This window comes from Talpa europaea, assembly GCF_964194135.1.
Source record: "Talpa europaea genome assembly, chromosome: 2".
NCBI lineage: Eukaryota > Metazoa > Chordata > Mammalia > Eulipotyphla > Talpidae > Talpa > Talpa europaea.
This window is the reverse complement of record NC_140068.1, coordinates 144,197,093-144,222,201: the sequence shown is the minus strand read 5'-3', so window position 1 is coordinate 144,222,201 and position 25,109 is coordinate 144,197,093. Positions and strand designations below refer to the sequence as shown.

General features: G+C 38.0%; 1 protein-coding gene across 1 annotated transcript in view; it reads right to left on the bottom strand.

Moving 5' to 3' along the window:
• DCDC2 (doublecortin domain containing 2) overlaps window positions 1–25,109 on the bottom strand; it is a gene marked incomplete at both ends in the record, with an annotated part of 167,226 nt that overhangs the window by 22,330 nt on the left and 119,787 nt on the right. Inside the window, one exon of the mRNA XM_084259528.1 lies at window positions 4,913–5,013. Coding sequence (XP_084115654.1) covers window positions 4,913–5,013 — 101 coding nt within the window. The remainder of the gene's footprint in view (window positions 1–4,912; window positions 5,014–25,109) is intronic.

Below are 25,109 nucleotides of genomic sequence, written 5' to 3'. Positions count from 1 at the left end.
AACCTGTTGGAGAGAGCAGTTTCCAGAAATCAGTACATGATTTTAAAATTGTTTAGTAATTTGAGAACCCCAAAGACCTGACTACCAGTTACATAAGTTATATAGTTTCAGACCTTTTGAGGCCTATGTAACTGCCATTGCAACATAGTGGTTGAGTTAAAACTACATTCAATAATGTAGTTAAAACTACATTCAATTGAGGCAAGACTCCTCAATTATTTTCAATCCCCTCTCAGTCTTATTGTACTAATTTTGGGATCTTTACCAAAAAATAGCTACTTTATTACTATTAAATGCCATTGATACCTTTATGATTTTGAGCCATTTTAAATATGAACTGAACAAATCTTCATTTCTCCAATTTTATCTTCACTTCTGTTTGATATTTTCCTCATATATAATTTTTTTATTTTATTTTTTTTGATAATAAATTTTATTTTTATATTCCCCATACAATTTCAACCCCCCCATTTTGACCCCAATCCCTCCCGTCCCTCCACCCACCCCCCCAAAAGTGTCTCTGGTTCATAGATTTTGGTTGATTTTGATTTTCACTTTCTTATAGTTATTCATTTTCCTGGTCCCTTATTTAAGTTTTCTAGATTCCTGCTATGAGTGAGACCATCCGGTATTTTTCTTTTTCTTTCTGGCTTATTTCGCTGAGCATGATTCCTTCCAGCGCCATCCATGTTGCTGCAAATTGCATGTGTTTATCTTTTTTAAATGCTGAGTAATATTCCATGGTATATATGTACCACATCTTCTTGATCCAGTCATCTATTTTTGGGCATCTGGGCTGTTTCCAAAGCTTAGCTATTGTAAACAGTGCTGCTATAAACATAGGGGTGCAGGTGCTCTTTGGAATTGATGTTTCTGTGTCCTTTGGGTAAATACCTAGGAGTGGAATTGCTGGATCATATGGAAGCTCTATGTTTAGTAGGTCAAGAAATCTCCACACAGCTCTCCACAGTGGTTGGACCAGTTTGCACTCCCACCAACAGTGCAGAAGAGTTCCTTTTTCTCCACACCCTCGCCAACATTTGCTGTTGCTAGTTTTTTTAATATGTGCCATTCTCACTGGTGTGAGATGTTATCTCATGGTAGTTTTGATTTGCATTTCCCTGATGAGAAGTGATGTTGAACATTTTTTCATATGCCTGTTGGCCATTTGCATTTCCCAGACTTTTTTTTTTGGTTGGAATGGAATGGTCCACAATGGCCCATTACACACACACACACACAGAGTCATCATGCTATAGGGTACCTCTATGACTATCAAAGACCGTGAAAGCACAAGCTAACACATTAACCTGCCATGGTTTCATGGATGCTAGCAGAAGACAAGAGATGACTGGGTCAGAGACAACCATCTTTATTGCTCACGGCAATAGTAGTAGTCAGGGGATCAGTATTTGCACTGCCTACTCCCTGAGGTCCTGTTTCCACAGGACAATTTGAAAGAGGTAGTTAGTACACAGTGGCCTGCATCTCAGGGGGTGTTCTAAGAAACCCAAATTTTATTTTTACAAATATTCTTACTGTAGTAAAATGTACATAACATAAAATTTACCATTTTAACAAGTCTTAAGTATATAAAGCAATGGCACAAAATCTTTTATATTGGGCAGTAAGCCTGTCTGACCTTTAAACATGTTGGGGGGGGGTCATGATCTTTAATAAGTGAACAGTAAAGAAGGCTGGCCTCCGCTCCACAGCAGCATGGTTTCTCTATCCCGGCACCATTGTCACTGTGGAATGGATTTTTTTTTTAAGATTTATTTATTTATTTATACAAGAACCAGAGTACAGGCCAGATTAGCGGGAGAGTGAGAAGATTCACCAGAGGCAGAGCGGGAAACAGAACAGGCGGACTGTCGATATACACTGCTGAGGGGAGCAGCAGGCGAGACAGGAGAGGTCTGCCGCACCATGTGGGACCCTCGCTGGCCAGATGGGATCGAACCAGCGCTGCAGAGGCTGCAGACAGCTCCACAGCGCTGCGCTCAACCGCCTGCGCCACCAGGGGAGGCCCTGAAATGGATAATTTTTGAGGGCTGTCATGTGCAGTACAAGATATTTAGCAGCATCTCTGGTCATTACACAGTAGATGCCAGTTGTATTCCCGGTATGACAATCATGAATGTCTCAGAAATTGCCAACTACCCCCCTTTAAAACAAAATCATCATGTACTGTGGAGAATTTCTGTTTTAGAGGAAGTCACTATCTCTGTCTTTCAAACATCCTTGAAAACTTAGTTCAGGGCCTCCCCTGGTGGCGCAGGCAGTTGAGCACAGCGCTGTAAAGCTGTCTGCATCCTCTGTAGTGCCGGTTAGATCCCTGCTGGCTGGCGAGGGTCCCACATGGTGAGGCAGACCTCTCCTGTCTTGCCCACTGCTCCCCTCAGCAGTGTATTTGGTCAGTCTGCCTGTTCTGTTCCCCACTCTGTCTCTGGTGAATCCGCTCACCCTCCTGCAATCTGGCCTGTACCCTAGTTCTTGTATAAATAAATAAATAAATCTTAAAAAAAAAAAGAAAAAGAAAAAGAAAACTTAGTACAGAACAAAGACTATTGGTGCCTACTCATGTGATAGAAACACAAGAAAGTGTGGAGAATTATCTCCCAAGAGAAGCCTAGATATTTACTTCTAAAACTTGATCTCCTTTTCAGGCATGGATAAATTACTTGGCCAATTGCACATGATATTTATACACGCACTCCCTTCTTTGTGACCCTTTGACTAAAATTACAAAATGAGTGATTTAGATGATGAAAACTACTCCAAAGAAATTTACTAGGTTTGAGTCAAAGCTATCATTTATAACTAAGCCAAGTAATATATGATCACTACATTTCCTTTCTTATGCAGGAATTTTTCCTTTCCTGGGTTAATTTTCAACCCCTTATTTCTTTTTTTATCATTTAATACTTGCCCCTAAGCTCATGCCTGTGCCTTGAAGTTACACAGACCTGCATATAAATTCCAACTTGTCTACTTCACGGTACAATCTTAGGTAAATAATTCTACCTGATGAGCTAACTTTCTTCCCACATGTAAAATACCTACCTTGTCACAATTATATGAGATGAAAGTGCCTGGTATAGTGCCTGGCACTCAGTAGATAATAAATAGTAGCTATTGTTTCATGAACTGTACCATGAGGGCACATCCTCGGCGTTGTTCTGACTACTCAAGAGATTTTTACTTATCTCTCCACATTCTTCCTTTGTTTCTCAGGATATCTATAACATAACTGCTTCAGAAATGGAGCAAAAGGTCACCAGACAGTGGAGAGAATGACTCTAGACCTGACCTCCTAGGCATCTTGTGTCAACCACCTGAGCTATAGACTAGTTCAACTCTGTTATTGACAGGGCCAGAGAAGAAAGTAAGTCTGACCTGTTAGTTTATTTCCTTCAAACCAGTATCAATTTGTGGAACTTGCCCAGCTCTTGCCAATTTGTCTAATTGGTCTCTCTTGCATACTTGTACTTTAAGCTAGCACTCTCTAGTCCAATAAGAAATCAAGCGCTGCAGACACTTCTCCAAGGCCTTTCATCAGACAACAGTTGTCCCTACCTCGTCCCCTTCCTTGTGATCTTCAAACTTATCGGTAAAGAAATGCCCATCACAGAACCTATAACTTGTAAAGTGATTAACAAAGAGATTTCTCTTTGGGTAATATCACTATGTTTATCTCTTGGTACTTGGCATTTTGACTTTGGAATATAAATTAGTCTTGGACTCGGCAGCTATTAGGTATTATATATACAAGATGATTACTCTTCTTTGTCTTGAAAAATACTATTTAATTACAGCTTCACAGAAGACTTTAAATTCCATTTTCCCTCCAGAAAAAAAGAATACCTATAACTGGAGTTTATGAAAAATTATTAGTTGTAGCTAATCCTGGGTAATAAATTGGATTTTTAAAATCGGTGTGATTTTTAACACATTAGGCTTTTCATCAGGAAGGCGATGCTTACAGAAAATGCCTGTGGAATAATCAAGCAGCAATTTCCCTACCGTGCTGTTAAGACAAATACGATTGAGAAGATCATCTATGGAATTTGCTGGGTTGTGAAATTTGCTTTTTGAAAAGGAAATATCACATCACAGTCGGAGGACAAGCGGCAATTCCTAGTGACTTCTTATTCCCATGAGCCTGGGATTATGATTACCCCCTCTTCACTTAAATTCCAATCCTCCACTTAGAATTGTAAGAAACCTGGTTGGTTTGTATTAAAAAGCTTAGCTGGCTCTTATTTCTTGCATCATTTAACCAGAATTAAAACTGTTATTCCCTTCCATAAGCACATATATGTGTACACGTACGTACGCGCGCGTGCACACACAAACACACACACACAAACACACAGCCTCTTAAAAGTCCAGAGTTCCACTGGCCTGGGAAAGAAAATCAGTATGCACACAGCAAATATTGGAGTTGCATTTATATCAGCGATTCCTTTGTGAAAAACAAATTCCAACCACAACAACTTCACGACCCTAAAGAAAAGAATATGTTGACATTAAGGGGGGAAAATAGCTTTTCTAAAAGGAAGACTTCCCCCACCCCCCAGATGTTCTTGTTTGCAGCGACCTTTCCTGCCCCCTTTGTATCTCCTATCTAACTCCAATTCACCTTCACCCTTCAGGGCTGTTTATTAAAGACACATTATTTTCCATAATAATAATAAAGACTCAATCCAAATGATTATACTTTGCAGTAATACTAGGAAGACATGAAGGTTTTTGTTTTGTTGTGAAGATCCTTTAGCAACAGCACCTGGGAGGTGTTAACTATCAAATCCATCAAATCCATAGGGACAGCATGGAGCAGATAATATAAAACACGAAAAGAAAATAGTAGTAACTGGTATGCACACATCTTAAAAGGCATGGAGATTACCTGATCAAGTGGAATCTCAACTTGGGTATCTTCATCTTCTTGGATTTCTGCTGCCCCCCGCGTTTCAGATCTTTCTGCTCCAGCTTTGAAAATGCCTTCATCTGTTATTTGAGACAAACACAGAATGAAAATCAAAATCCAATTGTGACATCGTGTGGCCAGATGTTGGAATTACAAATACTTACTTTTTTTTTTTAAAATAAGGTTTTTTTAAAAAAAAAAAAAAAAGGTGTTTTGGTGCCCTTTGTATTGATGGGATTTTTGTAGCCTTCTCTCTCTAGTTCTACATTTTCATAGGGGAAGGTTCAGGAGCTAAAACAAGGCTGAGCCACACAGAAGAGCTGTGCCCCAGACTCATCCTATGGCTCCCAATGGAATCACACAACCTTATGCAGGTCTATAAATGGGGAGGATGTCACACCTATTATCTCTGTTCCCCCTTTCTATCCACAAAAGGGTGATGATGCTTGGTGCTTCAAAATATGATTTTCCCAAAAGAATAGTATCCATTGAACATAATGTATTGGAATAATTCTCTCTATTCAGTGTAACATAAAAAATGTTTTACTGCAAACAGAATCATAAAGCTGACTCCACATCTCACAAATCAATCTTTTATTTTGCAGATTTCCACGGGATTTTCACAACCTACATCTTAAAATCCTTAACTATAAAATGTAGCCTAAATCTCTAAGACTTTCGGGTGATGCTCCCACGACTTGTTTTTCTATGGAAGACAATAATAGCTGCTTTCCATATTTGAAGTCATTGAAACGTCTCCTCTTGGTCTTCTTTTCTTCAGGCCAAGTAATCAAAGAGCCACAGAACCATTTGTCATTGTGTCTACCTACTTGCCTCCAGCCAGATTTAATGATTCAGTCATTCTCACAGATGTTTTCTCTGTCCAATTTTTAAGGATTTCCAGGGATGGAGATCTCACCTCCTTCCCTGGTAATCTATTACAGTATTTGATTACCCTCACTGCCTAGAAAATGTGCTTTTATCTTTTGCCTTAAGACCCCCTCTATTTCTCTAGCAGAGGTTGTTTCCCAGAGTACAACTGTGCGACAATTTCACACACATAATACTGTATGTAGTGGAGGAGATGAAGTCACTATTAATTAAATGTAAAATAGATGTTTATATTCACTGAGGATCAGTTATATGTAAGGCACAATGCAATGGTCTCAGATACGCATGAGATGTAGGCTGTTCCCTCAAGCTGCCAATGGTTAGACAGAGATATAGACACACCTCCCGAGGCACCCTGAGCTAAGGACGATAATAGGTAAGGGCTATAGCTGAGAGTTATGGAAGCTTAGATATAGAGCAAAAAGGGGACGGAGGGAGAAAATTTAACAAAACTCAAGCCCTTTTTGTTGGTCCTAGAGAGCCATTTTCCATTTTAATTACTCTATTTGTAACTTGACTGGATGTTAGCTTCTCTACTCTCCTTTTTAAAAAACAGGGACAACAGAGCTCCCCTCAAAGCTGATTATAAATGCTAGATTCATTCACATGGATTAATTCATTTTGAGAAGTATCTGCAACAATCATCTATTTTTTTAAAACATGCATTTATTTATGCGTACAAGAACTGGGGTACAGGCCATCAGTGCTGGGGGTGAGAGGATTCACCAGAGACAGAGCGGGGAACAGAACAGGCAGATCTACTGAAATACACTGTTGAGGGGAGCAGTGGGCAAGACAAGAGAGGTCTGCTGTGCCATGTAGGTATCTCCCTGTCCGGCCTGGGGATCGAACTCATGCTGCAGTGGCTGTGGATAGTTTCACAGTGCTGTGCTTAACCCCTTGCGCCACCAGGGAGGCCCTACAACAATTGGTTAATCCTGCAATAATCATTTAATCCCAGACTGGTTTTCCTATCATCCAGCAAAGTCTTTTCAACAAATGATTTGTGTCTGCCATCATCTCTGGTATGCTAAAGGAGTCCAGAATAATTTTTTTGTCACCAGAGTTTTCTTAGTTAAATCATCCTCTAGGTATATATAAAATTGATAATGCATACACATATACAAGATATGTTTAAAAAAAAAACTCTATCAGATGATGATGTCAGCATTGGGAACTACCAATATTTTGAATTATCTCTACAGTGAATGATCCCCCAGGACACAACATATTCCAGATTATATGCTGACTCAGTCATATCTTAAAACTGAGGGCATGGATCCAAAATGAAATTGCAGCCAAGAGTTCAGTGATATCCAAAGAAAGAATATAGGAACAAAACAGAAATGTGCTGATGCTCTCATATATGTCATAAATGCACAGAGTTTTGGTCATGCACTTAATAAGTAATCCTGAGCTAAAAATGGTAGGGGGAGGACAATTCAGGGACTTGGAAAATAGCTGACAATTACTCTGTTCTAAAGGATGAAAGGATGAAAAGTGAAAGGGAGAAATCCCAGTCTACAAAATTGGAATCAGTGGAGATAGGGTAAGTTGATATTTATTTCTCCATCAAATTCTGGAACCTGGAACTCCAGGAAACAATAGTAGAAACAATAAAAATAAATTCCACTTTATTCTACATATGGAGTTCATAAGTTCGAGATGCACAGATGAAGAATAAATTAATTTCAAAAAGGGTTATGCAATTGATTGAATATTACCTTCTAAAATGGTTCAAAAAGGAAAATGCAGGGAGGAAGGGTATATTTGACATTCATTTCTACCTTTGAATTAGCTCAGGTGACAATTATACTCAGCCATGTAATGTTCCTGGAGTCAACCTCCAGAGAAAGATGTCGGACTCTGTGGCCTCTCATCATAACTTATGTACAAGACCTTTTGGACCATGTTTCACATCCAAATCTTGCACTTAGTCTCATAGAATCTACGAAGAGAAAACTCTAGGTACAATAAGACTATAATCTTAATACACACATTCAGTGAACTGTTTAACTGCATCTTAGCAGAGTTGTGTATGGCTTGCAGATGTGTTTCAGAATAAACATTTCACCAGAAAAGAAGAACACATAAAATAAAACTGTAAGGGCACTGGAATGGAAAAATGGCAGTCATCAGGCTATAAACAGCAGAGAGACAAATCAACAAAACTCAACATTGTGTAATCACAGATCTAAGTGTTTAGGTGGGGAGGAGGGGGAAGTGAGATGAAGAGAGACATGGATTCTGTTCATCAACAGACTATGAGATGTCTAACTGGACCGCTTCAGCAGCACTGAAGGTCAGGAAAATCAAGAAACCAAGGTCAGAAAAGAATTCAAAGGAATAAAGAGTGACAGAATAGGGAAGAACAGCTAGAAAATTAAACTTTGCGATGGAAGCAAATCTACTGGGATTGTAATAATTGCTAAAAGGCTCTGTAAAATAAAAAATAGAGTAATATGAATTTCTAGAAAAACAGTATTTTAAGTAGCATGTTGTGATTCTAGTTTATTTTATGCATTTTAGAAAACTGGGAGGATGCAGAAAATACACATATTTCTAATCTCATGACCCAAAGATAACCACTTGTAGCATTTTGATCTCTCTCGCTATCGCTCTCTCACTCTCTCCCTCTCTCTTTCATAAACACACACATTCACTTACTCATAAAACTGGGATTTACTGTATACATAATTTTGAAGGTATTTTGTACTTTAAAATCATGAGCATTTCAACCAGTTCAGTAAAGTAGCAGGATACAAAATCAACACACAAAAATCAGTAGCCTTCCTATACAGAATCAATCTGAAGATAGAAATCAAGAAAATCATCCCTTTTTTAATTGAAACCAAAAAAAAATCAAATACTTGGGAATAAACCTAACAAAAGAGGTGAAAGACCTATACAAAAAAAAAAAAATTATAAAACACTGTTAAAAGAAATAGAAGACATAAAGAAATGGAAAGACATCCCCTGCTCATGGACTGGAAGAATTAACATTATTAAAATGTCCATCCTACCAAAAGCAATATACAGATTCAACACTATTCCAATAAAAATCTCAATGACATTCTTCAAAGAAATAGAACAAATACTGATGAAATTCATATGGAGCCACAAAAAACCATGAATTGCCAAAGCCCTACTGATGAAAACAAAGGAGAAAGGAGTTATCACACTTCCAAACTTCAAGCTATACTACAAAGCCATAATAATTAAAACAGTTTGGTATTAGAACAAAAACAGACACACAGACCAATGGAACTGAACAGAGAGCCCAGAAATAAAGCCATACTTAATATGGACAAGTGATCTTTGACAAAGAAGCAAAGAATATGCAATGGAACATGGACAGATTGTTCAACAAATGGTGCTGGGAAAACTGGACCTCCACATCAAAAAAATGAAAGGAGACCACTACCTCTCACCATGCACAAAAATCAACTCAAAATGGATAAAAGAACTGGACACAAGACCTGAAACCATAAAATATATAGAAGAAAATATAGGTAAAACACTACAAGACATACATCACAATAACATCTTTAAAGGCTCATCACCCAAAGCAAAGAAAGTCAAGGAAAATATAAACACCTGGGATTACATCAAACTGAAAAGCTTCTGCACAGCAAAAGAGCCATTAACCAAAACAGAGACACCCCACTGATTGGGAAAAAATATTTGCGCTCCAGTCAACTGATAAGGGACTGATCACAAAGATATACAAAGAACTCACGTGACTCAATAAAAACAAAATAAACAATCCAGTCAAGAAATGGGCAGAAGAACTTAAAAGACATTTCTCCAAAGAGGAACTGCAAATGGTTAACAGGCATATGAAAAAATGTTCGACATCCCTTATAATCAGGGAAATGCAAATCAAAACCACATTGAGATACCACTTTACACCAGTAAGAATGGCACATGTCAAAAAAACAAGCAACAACAAATATTGGCGAGGATGTAGTGAAAAAGGAACTCTCCTGCACTGCTGGTGGGGGTGCAAATTGGTTCATCCACTATGGAAAGCTGTCTGGAGGTTCCTCAATCTACTAAAAATGTAGCTACCATACGACCCGGCAATTCCACTCCTAGGGATCCACCCAAAGGACACAAAAACATTGATTCAAAAGAGCACTATTAACAATAGGTAAAACCTGGAAACAACACAAATGCCCAAAAATAGATGACTGGATCAAGAAAATGTGGCATATATACACAATGAAATATTATTCAGCAATCAAGAAAGATAAACTCATGCCATTTGCAGCAATGTGGATGGGTCTAGAAGGAGTTATGCTCAGTAAAATCAGCCAGAAGGAAAAAGAAAAATATCGGATGGTTTTACTTATAGTAGGAATACAGGGGAACCCAATAAGACATCAGTGTAAAAAAAAAATAATAACAGTACAAAACACAACAAAGCAAAAACAGACAATTATAAATCAGAGACATCCTGCAGGGGAGGAGGAGGGAAAGGGGCCAGAGGGAGGGAGGGAGGAGCACTGGGGACTGAGGTGATGGTGCACGGGTGCATTGAGGAAGGAAACTCTATGGAGACTGCACCTGAGGGGGTGGGGGGAAACAAATATTATTTAAATATGAACAATGATGTAAAAAATTTAAAAAATAATGAATATTTTTTAAAATCATGAGCATTTCCAATATCAGTAAAAGTTATTTGAACATACAATAGATATTTGCATGTGGCAGTATGATATGGTAATTAGTGGACAATACTGAATGAAGGAAAATGGGAGTTTTAAAATAAATGGGATGACTTTCATTCAACCGATGGACTGGCAAATATTCATTAAGAGCTACCGTGTAGGGCCTCCCCGGTGGCGCAGCAGTTGAGCGCTGGGTTACGAAGCTGCCCGCAGCCTCTGCAGCGCCGGTTCGATCCCCGGTTGCTCCCCGGCCACCGGAGGAGGATCCCACATGGCGCGCAGACCTCTCCTGCCGCCCGCTGCTCCCCTCAGCAGTGTCCTTCGGTCCTTCTGCCTGCTCTGCTCCCTGCTCTGGCTCTGGTGAATTCTCTCACCCTCCCGTGCTTCTGACTCTACCCAGTGCTTGTATAAATAAATAAATAAATCTTAAAAAAAAAAAAAAAGAGCTACCGTGTAGCAGTCACTCTGGAAAATAGGAAAAGGTTGCTCCTGATAGGTTTAGCATCGTGTGTGAAGATCACAAGAGACATGGGCCACCATCTTTCCACGGATCTACCCGCTATCTCCTTTCATACCTTAACAGTCCTTATTTCCCAAAAGCAAGCATGATACACTCCACACACCACATTCTCAATAAATATTTATTGATATGAGACAAGAGACAGGTTCCTAATTCAATTTCTTTCTCAAATGTTGGTTCCTGTCCTGCTCTATGTTCCCCACTCCCCACCACCCTCACATGCTTGGCCAGCGCTTCCTTCCAAATCTTCCCCCTGCCATGCTGACATCCTGTATTGAGACCATTGGTTCATATAAATCTAGAGCCTCTTCTTTGACTGTTTCTTCAATTCCATTTTAAAGGAAATCTCACCAACCCAAGTTTCTCTTCATCCTGCACCCTCCCAACTAAGTAATTTCAGTATCCACATGATGAGTCATTCTATGCTCTGACCTCAACTCTATCCATTAAGACATGTCCTTTTCATCACCTGGAGTGACCTCTCAATTGTAGCCCATGATCAGAGATAACCAAAGAACCCACATGTCATGGTACCCCATTCATGCCCCACACCTGTGCCCTCCACCCCTGATTTACTGTATTCACCCCTATGTCCATGTGACTGCCTACTGGGGTCTTACTCATGCTTCAAATCCTACTCAGCTCTATAAAAGTCGTCTCTGACCTCACCACCACCTACAATCAAACAAACAATCACACCCCACTGGGAACCATTTTCTATCTCACACACTCATTCATGAATCACACTTACTTTCAACGATTTCTTTTACCAACTCTGTTCTCCTCCCCACTAGAACACAAGATCTTTCAGGCATAAATCAAATCTTTTGTCTTTGTAAGTCCTGCGCTCAGCACATATTGGCCACATAACGGGTTTCACGATGTCTTTTAAAATCAACGAATGATAAATTTTGGTGTTGCCTGGAATTATTAGTAATAGAATGTGTATGTCAACATACTTCATCCAGGGTCAAGTTCAGTGAGCCAATGTGAATGTTCGAAAGTAAAGTAGTCTTCAAGCAGGAAATTTAATTAAATCATTCACAGCAAAGAGTTACCAGACTCCTTTGCCAAATTGCCAAAATACAATGGAAAACAAATTAGAAAAATGCAATAAGAACATGTCCCCCTTCTGTCAATGACAGAAAAAGGCAACTAAAAATACACTCCATGGAAGAAGGCAAAGACAGAATATTAAAACCTTTAAAGGTTTGCAAGGACGGATCTCATACATTTGCAAAAATATCAAGTTTTTCATCAAGGGCAATATTATTCACACACTTCAAGACCTTACCACTTTCTTGTTATTGTTACTTTAAGTTAAACTTGCACAGTAAATCGGTGGGTTTAGTTCATAATGTGTAACCACTGTGTAATTAATTGGTATAACAATAGCAGACATTCTAACCACAACTTACTAAAGGTAGGTACTATGTAGAGTAAAGGCATTTAGTCTCCAGTGGAACACAGAAACTTACATGTCCACTTGCCTGACCTGACAGCTCACTGTGGATGTTTAATAGTTATCTCAACATGAACATTATCAAAATGGAACTCTGTTTCCATGTCTTACTGCTCATTCTCTATATTCACCATCCCAGGATATGACACCACCACTCAACCCCAAAATCCTGTAATTATCCTTATTTTCATCTTGCCCTCAAACCCTATATCCATTCCAATGTTAATTTTTGTCAATTTCACCCCCTTTTAAATGTATCCCCAATCTGTGACTACTCTATCTCAACTATCAATTTGCTCTAAATCATTATGTTCTGTTGGACTGCTATTGCAATAGCTTATAATGAGCACCTCTTTTCTTCCACTCTTACTACCCTGTTACCCGAAATCTACACACTAGCCAAGCGATCTTAATAAATCATAAAAGTTACCTAGAACCTCCCCAATGTCTGACCACCAGACAGAGAATCCAAGATCCTTATCATCTTATCATGACTTACAGATACATGATCTGGACCTTAATTCCCTCTTAGAACACATTTCCTATCATTTTCTCTTTGTCCAGTAAACTCCAGACACATTGTTTCTCCAACAGAAGCTGCATTCCTACCTTATGGCATTGTACTTCTTTCATCTACTGCCTAGAATAGTCCCTTTTTTTTCACATGTTTGGTTGCTTCCTATTATTCAGATCTCAGGAAACTCTCCTAATTTCAAGTCCAGCAACCAGTCAGTCACTGATATCGCTCTGTTCTACTTCTCTATCATTTACCAATTTAGTGATTTAGTGTTGACCAGTCTTCCCCAAAGTGTAAGCACCCACAGGGCAAGAACACCCCCAAGTTGTTCATTGCTTTATCCCAGCGCTTATCAGAGCTCAGCACACAAATGTTCAAAAGGTATTTGTTAAAGGAATGAACTGTAGACATTCAAGAACATTTACTGCATCCAAACAGAATGTAAGGAACATAAAATTTAAAAGCCACTGGTCCTGTCCATTAATTCTTCATGTTGTTAGAGGGTGTTTGTCTCAATCTGGCCAGTACAGAATGTGGATGGGAAGGATGAGGACATAAAGGGTTGAAGAGAAAGAATACTGGAGTACAACCTCCATAGAGATCCACAAATTATGCTGTATGTGCTAGGTAAAATAATCACACCCCTCCCAAGATAATCACATCCCAAGCCTCAGAAACTGTGACTATGCTACACTGCCTGGCAAAGGAGAATTAAGATTGTAGATGGAATTAAGGTTGCCAATCAGCTGTCCTTGATATGGGGGGTATTATCATGTTTTATTCTTGTGTGGACCCAATGTAATCACAAAGTAAGAGAGGCAGGAGACTCCATGTCAGCATGAAGCAGCTCAAGAAAGACTTGATTGGTCATTACTGACTAAATGAGGAATGGGACCATAACCCAAGGACTCAAAGACCATTTATTTAAAAAACTAGAAAAAATGGGCCTCCCTGATGGCCCAGGGGTTAATTCTCAGTGCTGTCACTACTAATACCTGAGTTCTATCCCTGGACAGGGAAGCTAAGCCACATATGGCACAGTAGACCTCTCCGGTCTCACCTACAGCTCCCCTTAGCAGTGGATTTCTGTAAAATCTGCCTGTTCTGCCCCCTCATCTGTCTCTGGTGAATCTTCTCACCCCTGCACCTCTGGCCTACACCCCAGTTCTTCTGTATACACACACACACACACACACACACACACACAACTGGAAAAGGCATGGACACAAATTTTCTTCTTAGAACCTCTAGAAGGAGCCAACCCATTGGTTGTACACCAGCAAGGACCCTTTTGGAATTCTAACCTCCAGCCTGTGAGACAACATGTTTGTGTGTATTCTAAAGCACCATATGTATGGGAATTTGTTACAGCAGCAATAACAAACTAAGACACCATGTGCACAAAAATTATGGTCTAGAGAGAATATCAGGGCAGATGTCATTGCACACCCCCCTTCTGACCCCTGCAGGCACCTCCTGGGTGACAGCCACCAGGTTGGAAGCCTCTTGCTGTCAAGGTAGAGGTCAGAAAAAGCTCCCACAAGTCCCACAGCCTATTGTTTTCCTTCCCTAACTGTCGCGACTTCTCTTTCTCACCCCCTTACATGCAAAAAGCACCCCCACCCTCAGCACCTACCCATTGGCTAGAAGAAAAGGGATTTAATTTTTTGAAATCTTCTCCCACCAGAAAACCTTTGTGATAAAAGCCATTCACTAACCAAGGATGAATTCGATACACAATACTGCTCTCATTCAATTACTACACTGAGCATCAAATTCAATGCTTGGATGCACACTACACCCCAATTCAGCTCTAATCTTTTTTTTTCCCTTTGAATCATGAATAGACATTTTAGTGTGTATTACACAGTAAAGCAATAACAAACACTCTACTAAAAATAAAAATGCTCCTCAATTATTTTTCACTTATCCCTTATGAATTTTATTGCCTAAGAAATGAAAGCAGAGCTGCTGAGGTAGGAAGTCCTATCATTATGTGCAGTTCATAATAAATATGAATCTGTTTCCCCTACACAAATGGAAAACAGGCGCTGGTGCGTGTTTAGCCTTTCTGCCACTAGAACAACTGCCAGGAAAGCATTTCCTAGCTTCAGGACCTCAGGATTTTGGTTTAGAAACATTGCAACACCCTAGTGTTCTCAAAGAAGAAAAGCTACCTAATAATTAGTAATAATTTCACATAACTGATGATAAACTCCCAATCTTGTTTAAAGGATCCCTTCATATGAGAGTTAGTAAAAATTATTTTAAGTCAAATTATAAACCATACTTTAATATGTTCAGTGTGTAAAACTGAAGATTAATCAGAGAAGTAACAAGAAAAATAACAAAATAAAGCCCACGTCTAAATACTTTATGGAAATATTAACCATTAAGTCAAAACACTACAGAGTAAGTAAGAAAGCTCCCTGTGACTATAAACATTTTACTATGATTTACTGCTGAGACTGCCTCATAAAAATGTTAAATTAAAAACAAAATGTTAATTTTAAGAAGCAGCTCATTAAACCCAGTAGATTACTGAGGATAATGTGGGAAACAAGGAATTTATGGCTCTCAGTATATAAAATAATATTCTAAGCAGAAGGGAAAAATGTGGCCTTTACAAGAAAAAACCATGTACTCTTTTTTTAATGTGTTGCATTATTAGGGGTAGAATTAAAATTATTATTGGTAAGAAGGTGATAATAAAATAACATTCATTAGCTAAAGTTAATGTAAACTACATTCAGATATGAAAATATGTTGAATTTCTTTCATTTTTTATGATTTATTTATTTATGCACATAAGAACTGGGGTACAGGCCAGAGGTGTGGGGGGTGAGAGGACCCAGAGACAGAGTGGGGAGCAGAACAGGCAGATCTACTGAAATACACTGCTGAGGGGAGCAGCGGGCAAGACAGGCGAGGTCTGCTGCACCATGTGGGTCAGTTCCCTGGCTGGGGATCGAACTGGTGCTACAGAGGCTGTGGATAACTTCATAGTGCTGCGTCTTAACCCCTTGCGCCAGCAGGGAGGCCCCAAAATATGTTGACCTTCTAATATAACTTGCCATACAGATTGTGGTTGTCACATCTTACTGGATTTTAAGGAAAGCTCTTCTAGGAGGCTCAGCCAGCTGGAGGCATTCTTGAGGAAGGCTAGTGAATAGGCAGGTCCAGAGGAAGAGCTGATCCACATCTAGTAACACTTATAAGAGGCGATCAACCAGCCTTCCTCTGAACCTTATTACCACTTATACAATATCCAATATCCTTTCTCATATCACGCCTCTGAATGAAAGTACATTGCTATTAAGAAAGATGAAAAACTAATCAAATAGAGCACTAATGTTTTGAATGTTTCTAATCTAATATAGCGATAGAACGCAAATGTGTTTTAATCACTAATCTTCTCCATACATTTCATTATGTCCCATAACCTTAAATGGAAACTCTTTACAGACACAAGAATATCACAAATGATATTTTTCTTTGGCAATTTAAAATAGTACATGGAAATAACTTTATCCATTGGCTTATATATATATTGAGTTTTCTCAACTGCAATTTGAAAGATTTGGTTCTATTCTATTCTTTGATTCCTACTCCAGGGTATTATGTATCATCTCTTAAGCAATTGATGTTTAAATTTGACTATTAAATCCTTGTATGGGCTTGATCTTAACCCTCATGGTTATTTTACTTGACTTTAAATGGCAGTAAAAAATTATCTAAGTGTAGACAGAAAGCAAAAGCAGGATCATTATCATCGATTTCCCCAGATCACAGATAATTTTGTTTTTATCCCTACATTTTTATTTCAATCGTTTTAGTTTCAGATGTTTTAGGTGTTCATCAAAATCAGAAATATCCAGTGTACAGAAAATAAGGCACATATTTATGATATCTGGAATCCATGACTCTATTATCTTATAACCTTCATAAATTCTGATATAATTTCTAAAATCTGTATCAGATAAATAGGACTGCAAATAATAAAGTACCTCAGAGTAGGTTTACCTGAACTACCAAGAATATGCAGCTTTACTTTTTCATTTCTCATTTTATAACCTCATGAAAATAATGCTGCAAATTAGTTTTGGTTCATCACAATAATTTAATTGCTCCTCCTTGCACTCCAGTGACTCAGAGTTACTTAATAAGGGGACTAATTCTTGAATCCTGCTTTTAATTCTGGTTGGTCCAACTACCTTCAAATGGCCTTGTATATTCCAGTATTTAAAAGAGGTAGCCACACTTAAATTACTTCTCTATTCTAGAAAATTTCTCATGGTAGCAAAAGTAACACTTGCATATAATAGAAATCCACAATACTCTTACATTCCTAGATTGTAGAAAGGAAAGTCTGGAATGTGGGTCAGACTGGAGTGACCAACAGCTGGCAGCCTGAAGAGTTCAGAGAAATGGAATGGGAGGGCCTTCCTCGTGGCACAAGGGGTTAATCACAGCACTATGAAGCTGTCCGCAGCCTCTGCAGTAAGAGTTCAATCCCCAGCCGGCCAGGGAGCTACCCACATGGCACAGCAGACCTCTCCTGTCTCGCCCACTGCTCCCCTCAGCAGTGTATTTCACTCAGTCTTCCTGTTCTATTCCACACTCTGTCTCTGGTGAATCCTCTCACCCCCCACATCTCTGGCCTGTACCCCAGCTCTTGTATGCATAAATAAATAAATCTTTTAAAAAATTAAAAAAAATAAACTTGAGATAGAGAACCAAAATATTTTCCTAAATATTTGTTTAAAAATTATATATTAAAATAAATAAATAAATAAAAATTATACATTATATACCTAAGGGATTAAATACCTCTCTCAAATATCAAAGTACAAATAGATTAAACATGCACTTTCAATAGCTATTAATCCCAATTACTACAAAGTTACCGTTTGATCATCTTAGGTTTCCAACATTCACTATCAACTACTAATAACATGCTATGAAATACAAAAATAACATACTTAACAATGCCATTATTACTGTAAGTATAAAGCAAGCATCAACACATTCAAAGTGATCTGGGAACGAAGGTCTTCATTCAGGGTAAAGTGACATGCAATATAAATGTGAAAATCAGTCATTCTCAATAAAGAGATTGGATTATTTTTCATCTAACTTAATTGGCATAGGTAATATGCCTGAATTTTTTATTGACTCTAAGTGAGGGGATATGCAATTGAACTGCTTCAGAATTTTGCAGAACAGTATGCTTCTCTTTGCTTTAGACAAAGTGAGATATCTTAAGCATTTAGCATTTCGGGTGTTTATATCCGCTCCATAGTAATTTTTTTACTTCTTCCATCTTTACATAAAATGGAAGTTACCAGGCATTCCATTTAGAGAGTCTTCGTTAATTATGTATAAAGCCTAAAACTAAAGGAACTGTGGTCAATAATGGTAAATAAAAACATGTTATTCATGCGACAGCTTTCTCTGCAGTATCTCCATGTTCCAAATAATTTATATTTAAAGTAGTCTGAGATAAATCTATGTACAGGATTCCAGAAAGCTCCATTTTAAGATGATTATCTAACCACAAATATGCTTATGTATTAGAAATTGATAAACATTCAAACAAAATGATGATATATCAATTTAATACTAATTCTGAGAGAATCACATAAACATGAAATGCCAAAACATCAATGGAAAAATAAATCTTGATATTTAATTAATTATGGCAATATACAAGTTAGCTACCTAATACTCCTATTTGTCATGAACCTATCAAGGAAGTGATCAATACATATCAACCAGCACTTGCTGACTTAGATTTAACATTGTTCCAACAGGTATTGAGGAGCATTTACCAGATTCTGTGCCCTTTTCATTTAGTGGTATGACTGAAGGATTCAATGGTCTGTATCTATAATAAAAATTCATGTATGCTATTTTTTTGAGAATACAGAAAACATTCTCCACTAGCATTTTAACCTATGATTGAAAGTCATCATTTAAAAATTTCACTTGAAAAAGAATAATTCTGACTCTGTAAGTTGAAGGAAAGATATCTTTCAGCTGGTCACTTTCTTCTTAACTGATAACTAAGAAATGCCCAAAATCTACCTGTTTTAATATTGGGTAGGAGAAACATAAATGACCTTTCATTGTAATACTGAATAGACAATAATCTTTAGGCATTTCCATTGCTTTAAGTGTGGTGTGGATTACCCTTCATTTTTTGGTTACTATAATATTTCACAATCTTCCAATAAGATAAAACACACACAAAAAATACCAAATGTTGGTAAACTAAGAAAATACCTATTTTAGAATAAGTACTAATGCTTATGATTCATTCAAGAAACACTTTTACATCAGCATTTATAGCAAGACTTAATAATAATAGTAATAATAATAGCAACACTATTAATAAAGATGATTACTAGTTAATACTTATTGGGTGCTTATCATATGTGAATATGTATTATTAACTCACCTAGTGTGCATAACAACTTTGTAAATTAACACCATTACAAGTGCAAAATGGAGTTACTCTCAAGTTCATAGATAGTAAATGGGGTGGGAGCAGGATTCAGACAGAGCAATATGATACTGAAGTCCTTATTTTGAATGACTTCACCACTTTGGCTTTTCCAGGCTTTTCTAATCTGCCAGTCTTGACCCTTCAGTGGATCCCAGCTAGTGTTTTTTAAACAAAACAGAAGAAAACAGAAAGTAGATCTGGGCAATCTCTACACTCATATAGGACCCCACTCTCTGAAGGATCCCCCAGTTTGTTAAATGCTCTGCTGTTATGATCTGAAATGCTTTGCCTTGAAACTTTTGTTTTCTACAAGAAGTCCAATAACACGATGGAGCACGTTCACCCAGAGAGGATTTACACACAATATGACGTCGACAGTTCCTCGCCACTCCTTTCAAAATTTTCGATGCCTCAAGAGAACAGAATTCTGCTGAACCCACCACGCATGAGAGTTTACAGAGATTCAAACTGAGTAAAGGATTAGCATTTTAATAAGGGGTGATGGGGTTGATGATGCATCCTAGGGGGCACTCTCTATTAAAACCAGAACCTGCTTCCAAAGAAGGGTGGCAATGGCTTTCTAAGAAATAAGAATGGCCGAGGATAATCCCATCCTGTTCTTTTCATTCACGTTGCTTCTCTGTAGTCATCAGTCACTTATCCTGAAGATGACACAGAAGAAAAGGGAAACATACGTCAACCCAAGCTTCCTTTTTTGGTCAGCCATACTCTTCAGTAAGCCTAAGGTAGAGAGTGTTGGTAGAATGAGTGCAGACTGAGAAGTAAAGTAAATCAAATCACTGAATTAGTTTTACATGATAGTTCCACTCTTCTGATAAGAACAAAATGCATGTAAGGATGAGCTAAGAAATACAAATTGTGTGATAGGTGATTCCACATAGGAGTTGAATGCTCTTATTTTTTCATTTAAGACTGGCATTGCACTATATAAAGATAAGTGGTATAATTCACCATAATAATTTAAATTTTGAATGTATTTTTCTTTACGTAGAATGCCATGACAAAAAAAATCATGACAAGTTAAGCAAAAGAGAGACCAGGGAAGAAAAGGAAAAGTGCATAGTTAAGTACCTTTAATAGCCTTTTTTTAACCAAAAACTGTACCTCCTCATTTGTGCTGGATCCTGCAAATTATACTGTCAGTCCTGTGCAGCATACACAGTAAGGGTAACTATTTCTTCACAAAATTTGTCTTCCATAACAAATACATCCAAGCACATGTAAGTATACTAGATCATGATGTAAATTGTTTTCAGACTATGGGAAACATATAAAAAATATAGCTACAAATAAAAGAAATCAAAAAACATAAAAATCCCTTTCCTTGCCACCCAGAAAGATCATCCACTCAACAAGAGCAACACAGTTACCTGAATTCCTGCTCCCTGCTCTGCTCTGTGCTGTCTAAACTTCTCTCTCAATTTCTTAAGACCACCACAGTTTGTCCTAACTTTGACCTCCCAATATGTCAGATTGCTCTGCAACTGTTCCCCTCAAGCCCAAGAAAACCACGAAGCTTCCTGCCCTCTGTCCATCCCACCCCACCCCTACCCCTTCAAGCAGTCCAAGTCTTCCTTATGCCTGGTGCCTTTACTCAACCATCTCTTCATGGCCACAGAGCCTGTCCTCAAGACACAACTCAAGGGCTATCTCCCAGACATCTTTCACATCTCTAAAATTGCTGTATTTATTCTCTGCATGCTAATTGTTCTACATTATGGACAATTTAGATGTTGAGACAGGCAGGAGATATGATTATTCTGTACTCACTTCTCAGACAGCCCCTGGCATACAGCATGATTGGGTTACACGCAGCACTCAATATGGAGGTAAGATGGAGAAAAGATACATAGTATTTTTGACAGGCTGCTATGTGGTAAGCATTCTGCCAAGCACAGTCCTTACAATGACACTACAAAGTAAGTATTTTTTTTGTCCTCTTTTGTGAATAAGCAATCTGAGGTTTAAATGACTTGTTAGAGGTTGCACAGAGCCAGAACTAAGGCCCAAGCTACTCCCACCATGATGCCTCTAGATGACGTTTGCCTTAGAAGAATTTGGAAGAAGCAGAAGCATCACCACCATTAAAGCCATCTGTTGCAAATTACACCAGGTAGACTAAATCTGAATAAATATTTCAAGAGTCATCAGAAGGAGCTACTTTACTTTTGAATTGTTAAGCCACTTTCTAAGTTACAGATGAGAAGCAAATTCAAAAGTTAAAAATAGAGATAATAGGCCTGGGGGTAGAAGGGAGGGGCATGTAGGGAGGTTCGCCCCTTTGAGACATTGGGGGAAAACAAATGAGAAAAAAAAATACTTTTAAAAAATAAATCAAAATGGTAGGACAGTGCAATAAATTAAACTTTGTAGGAACAACAGACAACACAGAGCTATCCATGTAAAAATAATGGCAACTCAGGCATAGAAGGCAAGGTATGAGTTTAAGTCTGGTGTGTGCCTTGGGGGGAGCAGGAGGAAGAAAAGTTTCATCCATCTTGCTTAATGGATGGAAAGTCAGCAACAGTGTCTGTGAGCTTTTCTGCAAAAAATTCAACCTAAATTGAATCTTCTAACCATCTTTTAGGATAATTCTTCTTGCAGATGAAGTAAAACTGTATATTTTCTGAAGTTGGGGTTTAACAGTTGGAATTCTTCCATAAAAGGTATAATTGCCAAAATAACCACAGGTTTAATGCCTGATTATATCAGACATCCCAGTGGAAATAAAAATGTTAATGTGGGAGATGAGTATAACATGCCCTAATACACAGAATGAGAACATCCATAATAATTTTATTCTTAGCTCAAAAGTGAAAAGCAAGAGATCTAATTTCAGAGTAAAGAAATTCTGAAAAACCATCTGTTTTCCTTAGATGTTCCTAAGGCTTATTTACATTCCTTTTCATTGAAAGAAGAGTTAAAAATAAGGACAGAATAAGGAGTTGGGCTACAACTATAATAACAGTATATCCATAAGGCAGTGGCATAAACTAGAATACAAAATAAAAGCCATTAAAAAGTTGAATAACTATTTAAAGAGGGAAGTCACAAAGTTCCATCATAATCAAAGCAGATTTTATTTCCAATCATATTTGCTTATTTAAATATATTTTCTCTTTTTTGGAGGGGGCAAAAGTTGAACTTATACGGAAAAAAGTAACTGAATGAAGTGTCTAATTTCATATGGAAATGTGTGTATAAAAATTCAGTGTGCTCCTTTTCAAAAAGTCAGTGACCAAATGAATTTAGCACATATTAATGAATTCCACAGCTGGGTTTAAATGGAGTCTGACAAACCTCTAGCAGAAAACTTTTGGGAAAAGCTTTTAAGTAAAGAGGGAGCTTACAACATTGAAACTACATCTAACTGAATTGATTTCATTATGAATGCCATTCTAACACTATTCACACGGTCTAATTTTGCATTTAAATGTACCACGTGTTGTTCTTAAATACATTTTAAGCTGCACATTTTAAAACTAGATGATGAAACCATATGCAACGATCTTGTGTGGTCACAAAGGAAGCAGAGGAGAGGTTAGTATTTCAGCACATGCCTCAGTGAGGCAAACTCTGCCTTACCATATATATCATCAAGCAATACCATTACCAGGCATTTACCCCCAAAATATGAAAACACTTACATGAAAAGATTTATGTACTCCTATGTTCATAGCAGCTTTATTCACAATAGCCAAGACATGGAACCAACCTAAATAACAGATGACTGGATAAAACAGTGGGATATATACCCAATGGAATACTACTCACCTATTAAAAAAGATGAAGATCAAACAGCAGATTTATGAGAGCTAATATAAAATAATAAATGTGTGGGTGTTTCTCACAGATACATGCATTAGAAATATTCCTCTGGAGGGGCCTCCCCTGGTTTGCAACAGTTGAACTCTGGGCTGAGAAGCTGCCCGCAGCCTCTGCAGCGCTGGTTCGATCCCCCACCACTGGCAAGGGTCCCACTTGGCAAGCAGACCTCTCCTGCCGTGCCCGCTGACCCCCTCAGCAGTGTATTTCGTCAGTCTGCCTGTTCTGCTCTCCACTCTGGCTTTGGTGAATTCTCTCACCCTCCCGCGCTTCTGACTGTACCCAGTGCTTGTATAAGTAAATAAAAAAAAAAAGAAAAGAAATATTCCTTGTGGAAGATGGCAAAGAACACAACAGAAATGAAGACTTTTTTTATGTTTTCATGTTTTAAATACCTTTTCAGCTCTCAGGTCTCCTCTTCCAATCTGGGGTCACCTCCTAGATTCAGATTTTTAGAATCTCTGCCCCAGCAAAACTTTGGAGATGTATAGCTGCCCTGGAACTATGGGTACTTTTCTTTTTCAATTTTGAAAATGGAATTAAATGTTTATACCATTTCAATGAGATATACAAAGATAATTAGGCTGTTAGTAAGTAATTCTTGGACATTTGCTACATGTTCAATAAGTTATTAGTAGAGCTAATAAAACACTCAGCTGACTCAAAGGAATGAACAAGTTTGTCCCTGATCTGGAAAAGTGTGCACATTATCTGGTTAAACATACACACACACACACACACGTGTGTGTGTGCATATATCTATATAGGCATGCATATGTATATAGACATCCATATGAAAATATATAGAAAGTTCACAAGGTGCACTAAAACTAAGCATGAACATGACAACTAAATCGGACCACCATATGGAATACACTAATACACTAATACACTTCGCAACTAGGCCGCCACACCAGCAAAGCTTCAGATTAAAGCTTCATTTAAATGTTGGCAAGCCCATGATTCAGCTTACATTCTATATATTACACAAAGAAGTCACAGGAAGATTGTCTATTCAACTACACACACAAATACACTGCAAATATACACATACTAATCTATCCCTCTTTGGTAGTTCTGAAATTCCTTTTTCTTTTTTTAATTTCACTACCTAAATTCAAGCGGAATAAATATTCCCCCAAATCCTGGCAATTGATTTCTTGTTTTAAGATTATGTGGTCTCATTAATACCAGAGCAGTGAAAAATAGATGATTACTCTACCAAATCAAATATAGCAAGTCTCCAGATACTGCCACATGATTATGAAACATTCACACCTAGTACCTTAGCCACACATTCATCTCCTACCTTTCTTTTCCTGTTGCTTACAATCTTTACCATAAAAAGACGACAAGTATTTAATCTTTATCACATGTGTATTCTTATGGATAAGAAAATTTTGCCACATAAAATATGCCCAGTATTGGTTTGTATTTTAACTGGAATGAACATCCACTGATTAACCAACTTTCACTGACACCCAGCTCCCACCCCCACTTCCCTTCCAGGATCCAGGTATTTTTCTAGCATTCAAGATACAAAGATGAACAAAAGACACACTGGGCTTAAATAGATGATGTTGGCAATAAACAACATTTTATCTAACAGAAACCATGATGTAGATATGTAAAGAGTTAGTGGTATCCCAATTATTTCTAACTGAAGAATTCACAAAGAGACTGAACTCTAAGCAGACTCTTGCAAGACATTCCAGAACTCAGTGATGAGACCACCCCTTGTGAAGACCATCTGACGAGA